The sequence below is a fragment of the Carcharhinus amblyrhynchos genome, chromosome 16, assembly GCF_965287045.1.
Source record: "Carcharhinus amblyrhynchos chromosome 16, sCarAmb.v2.hapA, whole genome shotgun sequence".
In the NCBI taxonomy this organism is placed as follows: Eukaryota; Metazoa; Chordata; class Chondrichthyes; order Carcharhiniformes; family Carcharhinidae; genus Carcharhinus; species Carcharhinus amblyrhynchos.
The window spans coordinates 69,414,156-69,433,305 of NC_137339.1; the positions used below are offsets into that span (position 1 = coordinate 69,414,156).

A 19,150-nucleotide genomic window follows, 5' to 3' on the forward strand; every position below is an offset into this window, starting at 1 on the left:
GGCTCTCTGGTTCTTTTCCCGATTCTCTCCAATCTGTGTCCCCTCTGGTTACCGAGCCTCCTGTCACTGGAAACACTTTCTCCTCATTCACTCCATCCAAACCCCCCCTCCCTCCCCCTCGTGATTCTGAACACCTCGATTCAATCTCCCCCTGAACCTTCTCTGCTCCGAGGGGAACCACCCCAGCTTCTCCCCGTCTCTCTGCCTGAACGGAATCCCCCCCTCATCCCTTGGGAATGTTCCAGCAAATCTCCCCCTGAATCTTCTCTGACAAATTTGGGACTGTTCTTGAAATCTAAATGAGGAAGGTGAGGAAATTGCGATATTTCTTTGTTCCTCATTGGGTGACAGTCAGTGATCCTTCAAACAGGTCCAACAAACACTTCCAATGGAATAATCCATTCAGAGAGCCAGGGCAAACATGTTGGGCTGAATGGCCTCCATCAAGGCGAGAGTACTCCATGTCTTCCTGATGGGAAGTCCCATTCTAGCACTTGGGACAAGCGCACTGTCAGAGGGTCAGTGCTGAGGGAGTGCCGCACTGTCAGAGGGTCAGTGCTGAGGGAGTGCCGCACTGTCAGAGGGTCAGTGCTGAGGGAGTGCCGCACTGTCAGAGGGTCAGTGCTGAGGGAGCGCCGCACTGTCAGAGGGTCAGTGCTGAGGGAGCGCCGCACCGTCAGAGGGTCAGTGCTGAGGGAGTGCCGCACTGTCAGAGGGTCAGTGCTGAGGGAGCGCCGCACTGTCAGAGGGTCAGTACTGAGGGAGTGCCGCACTGTCAGAGGGTCAGTGCTGAGGGAGTGCCGCACTGTCAGAGGGTCAGTGCTGAGGGAGTGCCGCACTGTCAGAGGGTCAGTGCTGAGGGAGTGCCGCACTGTCAGAGGGTCAGTGCTGAGGGAGTGCCGCACTGTCAGAGGGTCAGTGCTGAGGGAGCGCCGCACTGTCAGAGGGTCAGTGCTGAGGGAGTGCCGCACTGTCAGAGGGTCAGTGCTGAGGGAGTGCCGCACTGTCAGAGGGTCAGTGCTGAGGGAGCGCCGCACTGTCAGAGGGTCAGTGCTGAGGGAGTGCCGCACTGTCAGAGGGTCAGTACTGAGGGAGTGCCGCACTGTCAGAGGGTCAGTGCTGAGGGAGTGCCGCACTGTCAGAGGGTCAGTACTGAGGGAGTGCCACACTGTCCGACGTTCTGTGACCAATTGTCAAGTCGCTGTTATCGCACTGCTGTGTGGGATCTTGCTGTGTACATATTCGCTGCTGTGTTGTCCAACTCACAACGTGGGCCTGACCTCAGAGGAAAGCCTGACTTTTCGCAAGGTGCCCTGAGGATGTGTCAGTAGAAATGAGAAGCTGTGTGTCTGAAATGTTGTTTTTAATTAAAATACATCGCTGTTTTATCTCTGCTAAACACAGAGGGGACAGTTTCTTTCCTCAGTTGACATCTGGGACATTAATGGACACGAGGTGGACAGAATTGGAAAGTGAGGAGTACGTAGATCACAGAGACAAAGAAATGAACCAAAACTTCACACTGTTATAACAATAATTCACATCGTGTCAGATACAGAGATTCAGCCCCTCGAGCCTGTTACACAGGAACAGGGGGAGGCCATTCAGCCCCTCGAGCCTGTTACACAGGAACAGGAGGAGGCCATTCAGCCCCTCGAGCCTGTTACACAGGAACAGGAGGAGGCCATTCAGCCCCTCGAGCCTGTTACACAGGAACAGGAGGAGGCCATTCAGCCCCTCGAGCCTGTTACACAGGAACAGGAGGAGGCCATTCAGCCCCTCGAGCCTGTTACACAGGAACAGGAGGAGGCCATTCAGCCCCTCGAGCCTGTTACACAGGAACAGGAGGAGGCCATTCTGCCCCTCGAGCCTGTTACACAGGAACAGGAGGAGGCCCCATTCAGCCCCTCGAGTCTGTTACACGGGAACAGGAGGAGGCCATTCAGCCCCCTCGCATCTACACATCTTTGGACACCAAAGGGCAATTTAGCATGGCCAATCCACCTAACCTACACATCTTTGGACTGTGGAAGGAAACCGGAGCCCCTGGAGGAAACCCACGCAGACATGGGGGGAATGTGCAGACTCCACGCAGGCAGTGACGCAAGGCTGGAATTGAACCCGGGTCCCTGGTGCTATGAGGCAGCAGTGCTAATTATTGAGATGTGTGAGAAATCTCATCCACCCACACGCACATCCACACACACACACACCCCCACACACCCACACACACACACAAACACCCACAGATTCCGTCTGCAAAGCTTTATTGAAGATTCAAGTTTGATCTGAAATGATTTCAATCACACAGTGCGGAGATGGTTTATAAAAACACGATCAGATTAGCACTGGTTCTACAGGAGATAGCCACATACATTGTGACTGACAAATAACCCAGAATTAATGAGCAAAAATATTAATTGTAAAATCTCAGGTGGTCTGTCAGCGCCTACAGGGAGAGAGACTAGAGTGAATGTTTCGATTCGAATATAACACTTTCTCTGGAAATGAATGGACCTTAACGGATATCCCCACAGGCGAGATTCCAGAGGACTGGAGAATAAGCAGTGTTATTCCCTTGTTTAAGAAAGGGAAGCAGGGGTAATGCAGAAATGATAGGCCAGTGAGCCTGACGTCAGCGGTGGGGAAGCTTTTGGAGAAGATACTGAGGGACAGGACGCCTGCACATTTGGAGGAAAATGGACCAGTTAGTGACAGGGAGCATGGTTTTGTACGGGGGAGGAAGTTATGCCTCACTAACCTGATTGAGTTTATTGAAGAGGTGTCAAAGATAATTGATGAGGGAAAGACGGTGGATGGAGTTTATGTGGACTTTAGTCAGGTGTTTGACAAGGTACAAAAATTAAAATCACATGGGATGGGTTGGATCGCTGGATACAGAATCGGCTGGGTTACAGAAGACAGAGAGTAGTGGTGGAAAGGTGTTTTTCAGGATAGAGATCTGTAGCTAGTGATGGCCCGCAGTACTGGGACCTCTGGTGTTTGTCTTATATACAAATGACCTGGTGGAAGCTATGGGGGGGTCTGATTAGTAAATTTGCGGATGACGTGAAGATTAGTGGAGTTGCTGATTGTGCTGGGGATTGTCAGAGGATGCAACAGGATATCGATAGATTGGAAACTTGGGCACAGGGATGGCAGATAGAGTTTAATCCGGACAAATGTGAGGTGATGCATTTTGGAGGATCAGATTTAGGCGTGAATTACACTGTAAATAGCAGAGCCTCGCGGAACATTAACATACAGAGGGATCTGGGCGTTCGTGTCCACAGTTCCCTAAAAGAGGCAATACATTTGGCCAAGGTGATTAAGGCGGCGTATGGCATGCTTGTGAGTACAGGAGTTGGGAAATCATATTGCAGCTGTATAAAACCTTGGTTAGGCTGCATTTGGAGTATTGCATGCAGTTCTGATCACCACACTATTAGAAGGACGTGGAAGCTTTGGAGAGAGTGCAGAGAAGGTTCACCAGGATGTTGTCTGGTTTCCAGGGTGTTGGTTACGAGGAGAGGTGGAATAAACTGGGATTGTTTTTGCTGGAAAGACAGAGACTGAGGGGAGACCCTGGTCTACAGAACGATGAGTTGACAAGGGTGGATAGTCAGAGGCTTTTTCCCCAGGGTGGAAGTGTCAATTACACGGGGGGGGCACAGGTTCAAGGTGAGAGGGGGGAGAGTTTAAGGGAGATGTGCGGGGGTTAGATTTTCACACAGAGAGTGGTGGGTGCCTGGAACGTGCTGTCAGAGGAAGCAGGAACATTAGTAACAGTTGAGAGGCATCGGGATGAACAGGGAGGGAATGGAGGGATATGGACTGAGTAGGTTTTTATTAGTTTAGTTAGGGCATCAGCACAGGCTTGGAGGACCGAATGGCCTGTTCCTGTGCTGTTCTTTAGTCACTGAAGGCTCACCTTGGACTCAAAGCAGGGGGACAGTCATCCCAGTATTTTCCAGCAGCGAGATCCTGGCAAAGGCAAGATTTCATTGGTTTATTGTTAATTTCATGGGGATATGGTATGAGGGAGCAGCTCAGAAATACCAAGATATTGATGAAGTTAGACTAGATCCAACTATTTTTGATTCTGGTGTTAGTGTAAGGTGTTCTCCATCAGGCATAATTCCATTGACCCATCAGGAAAGCCCCACCAACGCCTCTACTTTCTCAGAAGGCCAAGGAAATTTGGCATGTCAGCTACGACTCTCACCAACTTTTACAGATGCCCCACAGAAAGCATTCTTTCTGGTTGTATTACAGCTCGGTCTGGGCTCCTGCTGTGCCCAAGACCACAAGGAACTACAAAAGGGTGGTGAATGTAGCCCCAGTCCATCACACAAACCAGCCATTGACTCTGTCTACACCCGAGATCCCGAATAGATCACCAGATCATTACTGGATCACCAGATCCTGATTAGGTCACCAGATCTCAATTAGATCATGTCCTCAGCCTCCTTTCTTCCCAGAGGAAAGAAACACGTTCTGGGAATTCTCTCCTGTTATTCACCAATCGCAGGGATGATCCCAGTAAATCTTTTCCACACCCTCTGTATCTCTTTCACGGGGCGGTGACTGGGAGCATACTCTCAGTGAGTTCTGACCGAGTCTCGATGTGGCTTTGCGATAACTTTCTCATCCTGCAAAGCTGCAAAAGCCCAAAGATGATGGATTCCGACAAATTCTCCCAGGATCCAGGCGTGTGTCCCTTTGCAGGAGCAGCGGTCTCAAGAATTCGGCATCTGACCAGCGACGCTGTGAACCACCCCCTCCTCAATCCGAGATGAGGAAAAGCCCGGAAGCTTGAGGTGGCAGGTGCAGGCTGAGGGAGGAGCTCACAGGAAGGGAGGGGCTTGAGGGGGAGGGCTGGCGTTGGCAGCTGAGCTCCCTATACATTTGCTGGGTTCAAGAATGGAGAGAACAACAGACAGAGAGAAAGACAGAGAGGGACAGAGAGAGAAAGACAGAGAGATAAGGAGATACAGAGAGAGAGAAAGAGAGACAAAGGGAGAGAGAGAGAGAAAGATAGAGAGAGACAGAGGGACAGAGAAAGAGAAAGAGATGCAGAGACAGAGACAGACAGAGATAGGGAGACAGAGGGAGAGAGGGAGACAGAGAGAGAGAGAGAGAGAGACAGAGAGAGAAAGAGATACAGAGACAGACAGAGATAGGGAGACAGAGGGAGAGAGAGAGAGAGACCGAGAGAGAGAGACTGAGAGAGAGAGACAGAAAGAGAGAGACAGAAAGAGAGAGACAGAGAGAGAGAGACAGACTGAGACAGAGTGGGAGACAGAGTGGTAGAGAGAGACAGAGAGATGAGAGAGAGAGAGACAGAGAGAGAGAGATAGAGACAGAGACAGGAAGAGAGGTAGAGACAGAGGGAGGTCAGCGAGTTCTATTCCCTATTTCTGGGCAATGCTTCCACAGGCCAAACAAAATGGCTAGTAAGAGGAGAATGGTCGAATTCACAAACAGCAGAACGTACAGCAGCACCGGCTGTGGGGGAGATTCTAAAACCAGAGAAACAACAGGAGATTATCATCCCACAGCACGTTCACACACAAATCCCTGACATCACCCCCAAACAGCCCAACCAGTTCCTCAGCACTGACCCTCTGACAGTGCGGCACTCCCTCAGCACTGACCCTCTGACAGTGCGGCACTCCCTCAGCACTGACCCTCTGACAGTGCGGCACTCCCTCAGCACTGACCCTCTGACAGTGCGGCGCTCCCTCAGCACTGACCCTCTGACAGTGCGGCACTCCCTCAGCACTGACCCTCTGACAGTGCGGCACTCCCTCAGCACTGACCCTCTGACAGTGCGGCACTCCCTCAGTACTGACCAGCGGCCCCTGGTGTGGGAGGGGAGAGCGGGCACTTACCGCACTGGGCTATGAATGACTGTGAGTCGATGGTTCCGAGCAGGGTGTGATTCAAAAGGCAGGTGAAGTTTACCGTTGTACCCCGGTTTGGTGCTGGGACGTGTAGCTGGCTCTGTAATGAGTGTGTACCATTACTGGTGACATTCCCAGCCAGCCCTCTCACCACCTCGCCATCGCGCAGCCACACAATCCGCACCTCATTCCCATCCGGAACCTGCGTCTGACAGGAGATCGAAATTGGCTGTGGGGGGTCACACCAGCAGTTCACAGGAGGGCTCATTTGCAGAGGTTCTGTTGGGGGAGGAGTGGACATTGGTCAGTGATTAGTGGAGGGTCCGTCTTCAATACTGAGATCCAGTTTGGTCACAACACCGCAACCTGGAGAATCCCAATCTCTTATTGAAACTTACAGGATACTGCGAGGCCCTGGATAGAGTGGACGTGGGGAGGATGTTTCCACTAGTAGGAAAAACTAAAACCAGAGGGAACAACCTCAGGGTAAAGGGACGATCCTTTAAAACAGAGATGGGGAGGGATTTCTTCAGCCAGAGAGTGGGGAATGTGTGGAACTCTTTGCCGCAGAGGAGGCCGGGTCACTGAGTGTCTTTAAGACAGAGATAGATCGGTTCCTGATTAATAAGGGGATCAGGGGAAAAGGCAGGAGAATGGGGAGGAGAAAAATATCAGCCATGATTGAATGGGGGGGCAGACTCGATGGGCTGAGTGGCCTCATTCTGCTCCTGTGTCTTATGGGCCGTACTTTCGTTTTAAGAGCTATCGTGTGTGATGCCTACCGTAGACAAAGAGCCTAGTCCCCGTCCCTGTCTTGACGAAGCTTTGACCCCCAACCAGGAAGGAGATGTGACAGTAATAGGTGTTGGAGTCAGTTATCTGGAGGGGCTGGATTCGCAGAGTGGTGCTGTCCCCCCTCTTGGATTTGATGAGCGTCAGCCGGTTTTGGTAGTGAGCGGGGGGTTTTGGGTAAAGGACCACGGGGCTGCTCTCCCCCTCCAGCGCCCAGTAGAAAACATTCCGGAAGATATCCTCTCCGTCGGATGTGTAGCCACAGCTGAGCGAAGCGGACTGTCCCTTTAACACGATGGCGGACGAGGGTTTCTGGACAGCCACCAGTTCACCACGGAGACCACCTGGAAGGGAAAAGGTGGCGAGTTGGAGAATCAGCGAGAGAACGGCCCCAACACACTGAGAAATATTTCACACACCTCCCCCCTCAACAGGACAGAGCCTGACCCTGAGGCACAGCAGGAGGAGACGGGCAGATCGAGAGCAAGAGAACAAACACTGATTGATATCAGAAAGCAGCTTAAAATAGGAGAGACAGAGAAACAGGGAGAGAGAGAGACAGACAGAGAGACAGAGAGGGAGACAGAAAGACAGACAGACAGAGAGAGAAAGAGAGGGAGACAGAGAGAGAGAGAGACAGAGAGAGAGAAAGAGAGAGACAGAGAAAGAGACAAAGAGAGAGAGATGGAAAGAGAGAGAGAGAGGGGGACAGAGAGAGAGAGAGAGGGACAGAGAGAGAGAGAGGGGGACTGAGAGAATGAGAGAGAGACAGAGAGAGAGAGACAGAAAGAGAGACAAAGAGAGAGAGAGAAAGAGAGACAGAGAGAGAGACACAGAGAGAGACACAGAGAGAGACACAGAGAGATGGAGAGAGATTAATCAATCTCTTGGTCCTCCTTTGCTGAATTTTAAACTGTTCCCAATCCTCAGGCCTATCCTTTTTCCTGCCAGTTTATATCCAGTGAAACCCCGATTTTACACGCCCTGATTTAGCACAAATTCAGATATAACGCGATGAATCATCGGACCCTTTGTTTATTCAAAAAAATCTGCACCTCCTCCTCCCTCTTACATTCTAACTGTATTGAGATTACAACTGTTGAAATTAAGAATAATCACAATGTATTTTCACCCTTTCTCTGCTGGGACCCCCAGCTTCCAACATTCCTTGGCTCCTTCAACTTCCCTTCCTCCTGCAAAACACTCGGTTTCCAAACCCTCTGTCATTGATACACACATTTCAGATTTCCCCAGTTAGTGTTTAACCTCGGCAGTGCCTGCCTGTGAACCGTCACTCTTTCATTTTATTTTCCTTGATCAAAAAGTATGACAATATTGGTGGAAGGTCCAGGAGATTCCCTGCTCGCTCCTTGTTAGCCGGTAGTACACATTGACTGAGCATGAAGAAGGTGCAAAAGAAATTTAATAACACATTTCCTCATCTTCCCCAAGAAGGGGTTTCCCTGACTCAGTGGTACATTGGTTGCTGGATATCCCATGCACTATTTCATTGACCTGAACCAGATCAACTATAAAACTTACCAGGATGCTCCTGACAAGCAGCACACTGAAGGTGGTGGGACCTAGATTAAACACCAAGGCTCTCAGCTGATACCCCAAGTTATCGCAACCCCGCTTTTCTCACGATAACATTTTATGGACCCCGACCATCACATTATAACGGGATCTCACTGTACTCCTTCCGTCATTCTGATATTATCACTGAGTTTCCCACGTTAAAACAGTAACCTCACTTTGATCAATTCCTTCAGTGGCTATCACAGGATAGGGACATTCCAATGATCCAAAATATAACTTGTAACTTTTTAAATTGCTTGCTCTCTCTCTCCCTGTCTCTGTCTCTCTGTCTCTGTCTCTCTCTCTGTCTCTCTCTCTCTGTCTCTCTCTCTCTCTGTCTCACTCTCTCTGTCTCTCTCTCTCTGTCTCTCTTTCTATCTCTCTCTCTGTCACTCTCTCTGTCTGTCTCTCTCTGTCTCCCTCTCCCCCTCTGTCTCTTTGTCTCTCGCTCCCTCTGTCTCTTGATCTCTCTCTCCCTCTCCCCCTCTGTTTCTCTGTCTCTCTCTCCCTCTGTCTCTCTCTCTCCCTCTCTCTGCCTGCCTCTCTTTCTCTCTCTCTGTCTCTCTCTCTGTCCCTCTCCCTCTGTCTCTCTCTTCCCCTCTGTCTCTCTACCTCTCTCTCTCTCCCTCTCTCTCTCTGTCCCCCACTCTCTCTCTCTCTCTCTCACTCTGTCTCTGTCTCTCTCTCTCTCTATCTGGGAGACAGAATCTCAGGATCAGTGACTGATTCTGGTACAGAAGGAGGCCATTCAGCCCATCGTGTCAGTGCTGCTGGCCCAGTGTACATGTAACTGCTCCGATTGGCTGGGCCCGGATCATTTTTCCTGCTGCTGTTGAGGCCATTCCCATTCGGGGGCCCGGAACGCCGCTCCCGCTGATCCCGATCTCCAGCTGAGCAGAGCTGGAGCTGGACTGAATGGTGGAAAGTTCTGGATCATTTACCCATCAGAAACAGCAGGAAGGTGGTCACTGAGGGAGAGACAAGGGAGATCTGTGAGGAGAGAGAGAGAATGGAGTGAACTGGAGGGAGAGTTAGTGCACACACCCTCTGAGGGAGGGACACAAAGGGGCTCCGAAATTCAATCCCTCTACCAATAAAAGCTAACACACCGTACGCCTTCTTAACAACCTTATCAACCTGGGTGCCAACTTTCAGGGATCTGAACATGTATAACCGAGATCTCTCTGCTCGTCGACACTACCAAGAGTCCTTCCATCAGCCCTATATTCTGTACTCCTGTTATTCTTACCAAAGTGAATCACCTCACTCTTTTCCGTATTAAACTCCATCTGCCACCTCTCAGCCCAGCTCTGCAGCTTATCCATGTCCCTCTGCAAACTGTAACATCCATCCTCACTGTCTACAACTCCTCCGACTTTGGTGTCATCCATAAATTTACTAATCCATCCTTCTACACCCTCATCTAGGTCATTTATCTCTGATATGCCTCAATTCTGTTGTTATTTATATATCAGACTGTTCTGGTGCGGTGACACAGTGGTTAGCACTGCTACCTCACAGCAGCAGGGACCTGGGTTCACCTCCCAGCCTCGGGTCACTGTGTGGAGCCTGCACATTCTCCCGGTGTCTGTGTTTCCTGTGGGGGCTCTGGTTTCCTCCCACATTCTGAAAGACATGTTGGTTGGAGAGAGTGGCCGTGCTAAAATCTCCCTCAGTGTACCCAAACAGGAGTGTGGCGACTGGGGGATTTTCACAGTTACTTCATTGCAGTGTTAATGTAAGCCTCACTTGTGACACTGATAAATAAACGAGTAATCATTGCTCAGGGAGTAAAGTCTAGAATCATGAAGATTCTGTCCAAATGCATTGGAACCTTTCCCCCGCTTTCCCTCCATTCCCTGAAATCTCCTCTCCCTCCGAAATCCCCAGTCTCGTGTGACCTCGAACCCAAACTCGGGAAAGTCTCCCCCTCACCGAGGCTGGGAGTTCCCAACCCATAGACACTTCTCCCCAGTAACATCAGCCCCACCAGCATCACATTGAACGTCCCAGCACAGGATGAGGTCATTCAGCCTTTTGTTCCTGTACTAGCCCTTTGAAAGATCTCTCCAATTTGCCCCCGCTCTCTCTCTCCCTGTAAATTTTCCCCCTTCCAGTATTTCCCCAATTGCCCCTTTTGAAAGTTCCTATTGAATCTGCTTCCACCGCCCTTTCAGGCAGCGCCTTCCAGATCACAACAACTCGCTGTGTGTCCAAAATAAAATTCTCCCCACCTCCCCCACCCCCCCCAGTTCTTTTCCCGATTCTCTCCAATCTGTGTCCCCTCTGGTTACCGAGCCTCCTGTCACTGGAAACACTTTCTCCTCATTCACTCCATCCAAACCCCCCCTCCCTCCCCCTCGTGATTCTGAACACCTCGATTCAATCTCCCAGGGACAATCCACCCTAACCTGCACATCTTTGGACACTAAGGGGCAATTTAGCATGGCCAATCCACCTTAACCCACACATCTTTGGACTGTAGGAGGAAACTGGAGCACCCAGAGGAAACCCACGCAGACATGGGGAGAATGTGCAGACTCCACACACACATTGTACCAACTGGTAATCGAACCCAGATCTCTGAGGCAGCAGTGCTAACCACTGTAACCAAATAGAACAAGAACAACACAACACAGCACAGGAAACAGGCCCTTTCGCCCGCCAAGCCTGTGCCACCCATTTTAACACTCAGTCAGTGCCTCATTCCAATCCTCCTTCTACCTACGACTTTTGTCCCCATCTCAGGGATTCCACAATAAAGGGGTGCAAATTTAGAGATTGGTATGAGCGCCAGATTAAGGGAGATCCAATTTATTGACACCAATCAGCCTAAAAGCACGTTTTTGGTGTGTGGGAGGAAACCCGGAGCACCCGGAGAAAACCCACGCAGGCACGGGGAGAATGTGCAAACTCCCACAGACACCGACCCAAGTCGGAGATCCGACCCGGGTCCCTGTAACTGCACAGCAGACAGTGATAGTCACTGAGCTGCCGTGTTGCCCGTCAGTTGGTCCAGTTTAAGCGTACACTAACGACGTGAAGCGTGAGGCAACTCTCAAAGCAACATCCAAGAGCAGCCCTCGCACGACCCACTGCGTGTACACCCCGTGTTGGACAACAAGGTGGACTGAATCACCTGTGAGTGTAAAAAGGAGACATCAATAAACAGACTATACAGACATTCATGGGAGATCTCCAGTAACTCAAACGCAAGAGATAGGAGAGCCTTAAAATCTGTTGGACAGCTGATAGGAATCTATTAATTCCCAGGAATGTCCTGAGGCTCTTAATCCTTAACTAGAACATTCTTTTGTATCCCTCCATCTCCAGTCTGCTCATGTGCCTATCTAGGTAAGTTTTAAACAACCCCAGTGTGCCTGCCTCCACCACCCTACTTGGCAGTGCATTCCACGCCCCCACAACCCTCTGTGTGAAAAACCTCCCTCTAAGATCTGAGTTATACCTCGCCCCTCTCACCCTAAGCCCGTGACACCTTGTGATTTTCGCATCCAACCTGGGAAAAAGCTTCCCACTGTTCACTCTATCTATACCCTTCATAATCTGATACACCTCTATTAGATCCCCCCTCATTCTCCGTCTTTCCAGGGAGAACAACCCCAATTTGTCCAACCTCTCCTCATAGTTAAGAGTCCTGGGAGATGGGGTTGGAGCGGATCGGTGGCTGATAACTGGTACAGACCCGATGCGCTGTAAATTTGCGGGTTCCATGGCCCCGGGTTTTGTGGGGTTTTGCAGTCACCTACCTGGATGTGTGGCCCAGAGATGGTGGAAGGTGGTAGATGGGCATGCCGCCTTCCTGGCTGGGCACTGCCCATTTCCAGATGCTGGTGGATCTGGTTCTCGATCTCGAGTTACTTCTGCTGAGTTTTTCTCCTCTTACCAGCTCTGCAAAGGTGCAGGAAGTTAACTGAGAGAGAGGCAGTGAGCCTGGCTTCCTCTCTCTGACTCTCGTTCTGATACGTCCTGAACCTTGTCCGAGAGGTGTGTCAGAGAAAGCACCTTTCACTCACCTCAACGTCACAGCCTCGGCCAGTGAGGTCACACCTGGGCCGCCGTGTCCACTTTGGGGGTCTCCGTGTCTGGGGTAGGGTCTGTGTACGGCAGAGGGAGTGTGACGGGGGTTCGCCGGACTGCTTCCTGGGAGGACTGGGGCTTTGGGAGAGCCGTTAACCAGCGCGAGAGAAGGCCATTTGGCCCTTTGTCCCCGCACTGGTTCCCCAAACCGGCATCGTGCCTCAGCGCCCACTGCCCATTGTTTCCATTCAAATAAGCATACCGTTCATAGAGAAGGAAGGGAGAGGGTGCAGAATGTAGTGTTACAGTCACAGCGAGGGTGTAGAGAAAGATCAACTTAATGCGAGGTAGGTTCATTCAAAAGTCTGACAGCAGCAGGGAAGAAGCTGTTCCTCTCGATTGATCCTGCCTCCTGGATGGATCATTCCAGAACCTGACCACTCGCTGGGGGAGAAAGCTTTCCCTCATCACCCACGCTCTCTCCTCTCCTCATCGCAATCTAAAATGGCCGCCTCCTGGCCCAGGGACTGTTTCCCCTGGATAAACTCCAGTGAATACAGGCCCGACCGACCTAATCTCTCCCCGTACGACACTCTCCCCATCCCAGGGATAAACTCCAGTGAATACAGGCCCGACCGACCCAATCTCTCCCCGTACGACACTCTCCCCATCCCAGGGATAAACTCCAGTGAATACAGGCCCGATCGACCCAATCTCTCCCCGTACGACACTCTCCCCATCCCAGGGATAAACTCCAGTGAATACAGGCCCGACCGACCCAATCTCTCCCCGTACGACACTCTCCCCATCCCAGGGATAAACTCCAGTGAATACAGGCCCGATCGACCCAATCTCTCCCCGTACGACACTCTCCCCATCCCAGGGATAAACTCCAGTGAATACAGGCCCGATCGACCCAATCTCTCCCCGTACGACACTCTCCCCATCCCAGGGATAAACTCCAGTGAATACAGGCCCGACCGACCCAATCTCTCCCCGTACGAGAGGTGGGGGGGAAACAGTCCCTGGGCCAGGAGGTGGCCATTTTGGATTGCGATGGGGAGCGATACCTTCACTGCAAACCTTTGAAATTCCCTGGCTCGGACATCTTGGGGGGGGGGGGGGGGGGCTCTGAGAATATTCCACATTGCGGTGGAGGGAGGAGGGGGAGGGGTCTCCGGACTGTTGGGGTGGGGAGGGGGGCCGTGAGGGAGTGGTGGAGGGGAGGAGGTGGAAGGGGGGCCGAGATCGACCAGGGTGGGATAGAACGGGAGGAAGCTGGGGGTGGGGGGGGGTACCGAATGGCCAGCTCCCGTTTCTGATGGGGGAAGCCGGTAGTGGAGAGGGGGTCGAGGGGGCACTGGGAACCGATAGAGGGGAGGGTGGGGCTGTTCTGATCGGGGTGGAGGGGGAGGGGGGAGGTGGAGTAGGGGGGAGGAACAGATGGATGCGGAGGTGGGGGAGGGGGCGGGGGTTAGGGTGGTCCATTACCCCAGCGACCCAGCCCACCCCCCCCCTGATTTAGAAGGGGGAATATTTTGGGACCGGCTATTCGACTGTGTGAGTTGTTCAAACCGGAGCTGGGAGCCGTTCCGATCGCGACCGTTCCTTCCCTGAGAACGAATCCGCCATTTCCCTTGGCTGCCATCCAATCAGGACCCCTGTGAGGCCGGGATCCCCCCCAATATCTGACCGGGCGCCATTTTTATTTCGGGTTAACATTTCTCAAGCCACCACCCCACCCCACCCCCCTCCCCCGTCCCTGAAACAAAGCGAGATTTATTTTTTAATCCGTTCTTGGCGCACGGTCTTCATTTATTGCCCATCCCGAATTGCCCCTTGAACTGAGTGTCTCACTTGGCCATTTCAGAGGGCAGTTAGGCGTCAACCACATTGGCTGTGCCTCTGGAGTCACATGTAGGCCAGACCGGGGTAAGGACGGCAGATTTCCTTCCCTAAAGAGAACCTAATTCCAGATATTTTTTATTGAATTCAGATTCCACCATCCGCCGTGGTGGGATTTGAACCCGGGTCCCCGGAACATCAGCTGAGTCTCTGGATTAATAGTCTGACGATAATACCACTAGGCCTCCACTTCTTGCGGGGTTCAGTGAGCCACACACGCGAGCCCGACTGACAATCTGAAGTTGGCTGCTGGTGTCATTCCTGGCGCACTCGGGGCTGTTCAGGATGTGCCGCCCGATTGCAAAACTGCAGCTGGCCGTGGGGCGTAAGGGGTTGGAGTTTGGCGATTGGGAGCTGGTTGGTTGCGGTGAGCTGGGGACAGGCCAATCAGGTCCGGTGTTGGATCTGTACGCCTGGGTGTGCCTGATCATATTCTCTGTGGTCACAGCTAGACCAATCGGTGTGAATCTACCAGTCAATTGACACCCTTTTCACACTGTGGTACAAATCATTCGTCAGTTTCGAGTTTGGTATTCTGTCCTGTTGAGTGCCGGGGGAGAAACTTTGACAGCACGTGGAAATACTCCAGTACCCTCATCCCCTGCGCCCAGAGAGGGCAGGAGGGTGTGTGTCAGGCAATGTTTAAGCCGTGTAAATGTGATGCAGTTACTGTGATGAACAGTGAGCTCAGGGCTCTGCGGTTTTGAACGTCACTGGGTGAGATTGAGTGGAACGTTTCAGAGAGACGGGAAAGAGGTCAGGATAACACGTCAGCTCAGCAAACAATCTGCATTGGAAATAGGAAGATGGAATTACCCCACTGTGGGCGGACACACCCTCTACAGACTCAGGGTCAGGTCCAACAGCAGTCCAGCTTTATTTTAGTGTTGACGGAGGTGCAGTGAGGATATACAAACCAAACTATCCCGAAAGCGCTCTAAGGACCCGCCACAATGGGCGACGGTTACACCTGAACTTCAATACATTGTACAATTCAAATTGTTTGTTTGCAGCATTCGACTCTGACCATCCTGTTTCAACATCTTTAAGTATTGTAACGATGTTTTTAAATGGGTGTTAATCATTTCTGTCTGATGGGTTTATTAATGGTCTGGCGTCTCCGGGATTTGAACAGTGGGTGTTTGACTGGCCTGTGGGGCCAGGGATGTTTCCTCGGTGATGCTAATCCTTAGGTCCCTCCATAGGGGGTTGCTCGATTAGATCGGAGGTGCTGATTTGGTGGGATGGGGGGTGTACTTTTTAATTTCGTTCCTGTAGGTGCCATCCCGTCCGGTTCCCTTTGTGTGTGCCTGCCCCTCATTTGCATTCTAAAAGCCTGTCCTTGCCTGCCAGTCTGTGTCTGTTCCCTTCTGACCTTCAGTGGGGAGGTCCTGAGTGCAGCTTTAGTCTGCCTCTATGTTGCATACCCGATTTCATTAAACTTGTTATCCAATAACACCCCCGTCCAGATCACAGGCGGGGTTGGGAGGGGGGTGGGAGGCAAGACAGAGAAAGAGGGCGGAAGGAAAAGGCAGGGACAGAGCGTAACGTCGCAAAATCTGATACTAAAATACGTGGGAACGCAGGCGGTGAAGAGGATCTGAAGATTTGACAGACGGGTATCGATAGGCTCGGAGAATGGACTGAGAATTGGCAGGTGGAGTTTAAGGGCATGTCAGCGCGAGGCTACCCAGTCTGTCAGCAAAAATCGAAAAGGCAAATTATTACCTGGATTAAAAAGCAGATTCCAAATGTATCCGGGGCAGAGGGATCTGGGTGTCTGAGCCCATGAATCGCGGAAAGTCTGCGTGCAGGTGCGGCACGTAATTAAAAAAACGGCTAATGAGGTGTTGGCATTTATCGCAAAGGGACTGGAGGATTGAAGTAGGGAGGTGTTACAATTGTACAGGGTGTTGGTGAGACCACATCTGGAGTATTGCGTCCAATTTTGGCCTCCGTATTTGAGTAAGGATGTGGTGGCGTTAGTGTATTGTGACTGGTTTTGGTCTCCTTATTTAGTCATAGAGTCATCGAGGTTTACAGCATGGAAACAGGCCCTTTGGCCCACTTATCTATCCCACTCTTTCTTTTAACCCCTAAGTTAGCCCCAATTGCCCGCGTTTGGCCCATATCCCTCTATACCCATCGTACCCATTTATCTAAATGCTTTCTCAATGATAAAATTGTACCCGCCTCTACAACTACCTCTGGCAGCTCGTTCCAGACACTCACCACCCTCTGGGTGAAAAAAATTGCCCCTCTGGACACTTTTGTATCTCTCCCCTCTCACCTTAAACCCTCTAGTTTTAGACTCCCCTACCTTTGGGGAAAAGATATTGACTATCTAGCTGATCTGTGCCCCTCATTATTTTATAGACCTCTATAAGATCACCCCTCAGCCTCCTACACTCCAGAGAAAAAACCCCCAGTCTATCCAGCCTCTCCTTATAACTCAATCCATCAAGTCCCGGGAGCATCCTAGTAAATCTTTTCTGCACTCTTTCTAGTTTAATAAATTGAGGAAGGATGTGGTGGCTTTGGAGGTGGTTCAGAGGAGGTTAACCGGATTGATTCCGGGGATGAAGGGTTTGATGTACGGCGGGGGGGTTACTCCCTGGAGTTTAGAAGGCTGAGAGGGGATCTGATGGAGGTATGTAATAAAGTAAATATAGACCAGATGTTTCCCCTTACGGGGCAACCTAGAACAGGAGGTCACAGGGATTGGTTGAGAGGCGGTAGATTTAACACTGAGATGAAGTGGAGCTACTTCTCGCAGAGGGGGGTGAATTTGCGGAACTCGCTGCTCCATAGCGCGGGGGAATCTGAATCAGTGAATAGTTTCAAGAAGGGGATAGATATATTTCTGATAGAAAATGGGATTAAAGGGATACGGGGAACAGGTGGGGAGGTGGATTTGAGACCAGGGAGAGATCAGCCACAGAATGGCAGAGCAGGCTCGAAGTGCCAAACTTGCCAACTTCTGCTCCTAATTCCTCTGTCCCTTGAATCCCGACAGTACACAGAGAGGCCATTCGGCCCATCAAGCCTGCATCGACCACAATCCGATAACCCCGTAACCCCTCCTATTCAACCTGCTAACCCCCCCACCGGCACTCAGGGGTTAATTTAGCACGGCGAATCAACTTAACCCACGCATCTTTCAGACTGTGGGAGGAAACCGGAGCTCGCGGGGGAAACCCACGCAGACACGGGGAGAATGCGCAGACCCCACACAGACAGTGACCCGAGCTGGGAATCGAACCCGGGTCCCTGGCGCTGTGAGGCAGCAGTGTGAGCCCACTGTGCCACCGCGTTGCCCAGAATGAATTGATCTATTCAATGGGGACGGTGTAGAAAGGGTCGAGAGCTTCAGGTTTTTAGGTGTCCAGATTACCAACAACCTGTCCTGGTCCCTCCCACACCGACACGATAGTTAAGAAAACTCTCCAACGCCTCTACTTTCTCAGAAGACTAAGGAAATTTGGCATGTCAGCTACGACTCTCACCAACTTTTACAGATGCCCCATAGAAAGCATTCTTTCTGGTTGTATCACAGCTTGGTCTGGGCTCCTGCTCTGCCCAAGACCACAAGGAACTACAAAAGATTGTGAATGTAGCCCAACACATCACACAAACCAGCCTCCCATCCACTGACTCTGTCTACACTTCCCGCTGCCTCGGGGAAAAGCAGCCGGGATAATTAAGGACCCCCCCCCCCCCACACACACCCCAGACATTCTCTCTTCCACCTTCTTCAATCAGGAAAAAGATACAGAAGTCTGAGGTCACGTACCAACCGACTCAAGAACTGGACAAAGTTACACGTGACTCCAGACCAGTGCCCCGTCACACACACGAGAGGGGAATCACTCCAAGCCATTCCCCAACCCCTCCCAAATGTCCCGAGTGAGATGCCCAGTTCAAGGGGAAATTAGGAGCAGGGGTTCGGAATCAGAGACAGGTGATTGGATCCACGCAGAAAGAGAGAGACGTCAAACTGGGGAGAAGCTTCCTGTACCTGAAACGGGAATTTAGGGAGTGACCCAATATTGCGGGAAGCTGGCCGAGATCACAGGTTAGAGCATTGTGTACATTTTTACAGGAAGGATGTGACAGGACCGGAGCGGATACAGAGATTCACCTGGGATGGGAATTCTGGTTATCAGAAATTCATAGAATCCCTACAGTGCAGAAGAGGCCATTCAGCCCATCAAGTCTGCACTGACTCGTTGACTGAGTGGCTTAGACCCTCTCCCCCATCCTATCCCTGTAACCTCACACTTTTAGCATGGCCAATCCACCCTAACCTATACATCTTTGGACACTAAGGGACAATTTAACATGGCCAATCCACCCTAACCTACACATCTTTGGACACTAAGGGACAATTTAGCACAGCCAATCCACCCTAACCTACACATCTTTGGACACTAAGGGACAATTTAGCACGGCCAATCCACCCTAACCTACACATCTTTGGACACTAAGGGACAATTTAGCATGGCCAATCCACCTAATCTACACATCTTTGGACACTAAGGGACAATTTAGCACGGCCAATCCACCCTAACCTACACACCTCTGGACTCTAAGGGACAATTTAGCATGGCCAATCCACCTAACCTACACATCTTTGGACACTAAGGGACAATTTAGCATGGCCAATCCACCTAACCTACACATCTTTGGACGCTAAGGGACAATTTAGCATGGCCAATCCACCCTAACCTACACATCTTTGGACACTAAGGGGCAATTTAGCATGGCCAATCCACTTAACTTACACATCTTTGGACACTAAGGGACAATTTAGCATGGCCAATCCACCCTAACCTCCACATCTTTGGACACTAAGGGACAATTTAGCATGGCCAATCCACCTAACCTACACATCTTTGGACACTAAGGGACAATTTAGCATGGCCAATCCA

At 51.2% G+C, this 19,150-nt stretch overlaps 1 protein-coding gene across 1 annotated transcript; it reads right to left on the minus strand.

The window, feature by feature from the left end:
• Positions 1 to 5,266: 5,266 nt before the first annotated feature.
• LOC145353728 (uncharacterized) lies at positions 5,267 to 14,650 on the minus strand. The gene is made up of 6 exons (XM_080204496.1): positions 14,453 to 14,650; positions 9,061 to 9,187; positions 8,241 to 8,281; positions 6,689 to 7,097; positions 5,895 to 6,185; positions 5,267 to 5,522 (listed from the first exon to the last, which is right to left on the minus strand). Exons 1-6 carry the CDS (start codon positions 14,648 to 14,650, stop codon positions 5,398 to 5,400), a joined length of 1,191 nt encoding a protein of 396 aa, XP_080060622.1. The 3' UTR covers positions 5,267 to 5,397.
• Positions 14,651 to 19,150: the final 4,500 nt, after the last annotated feature.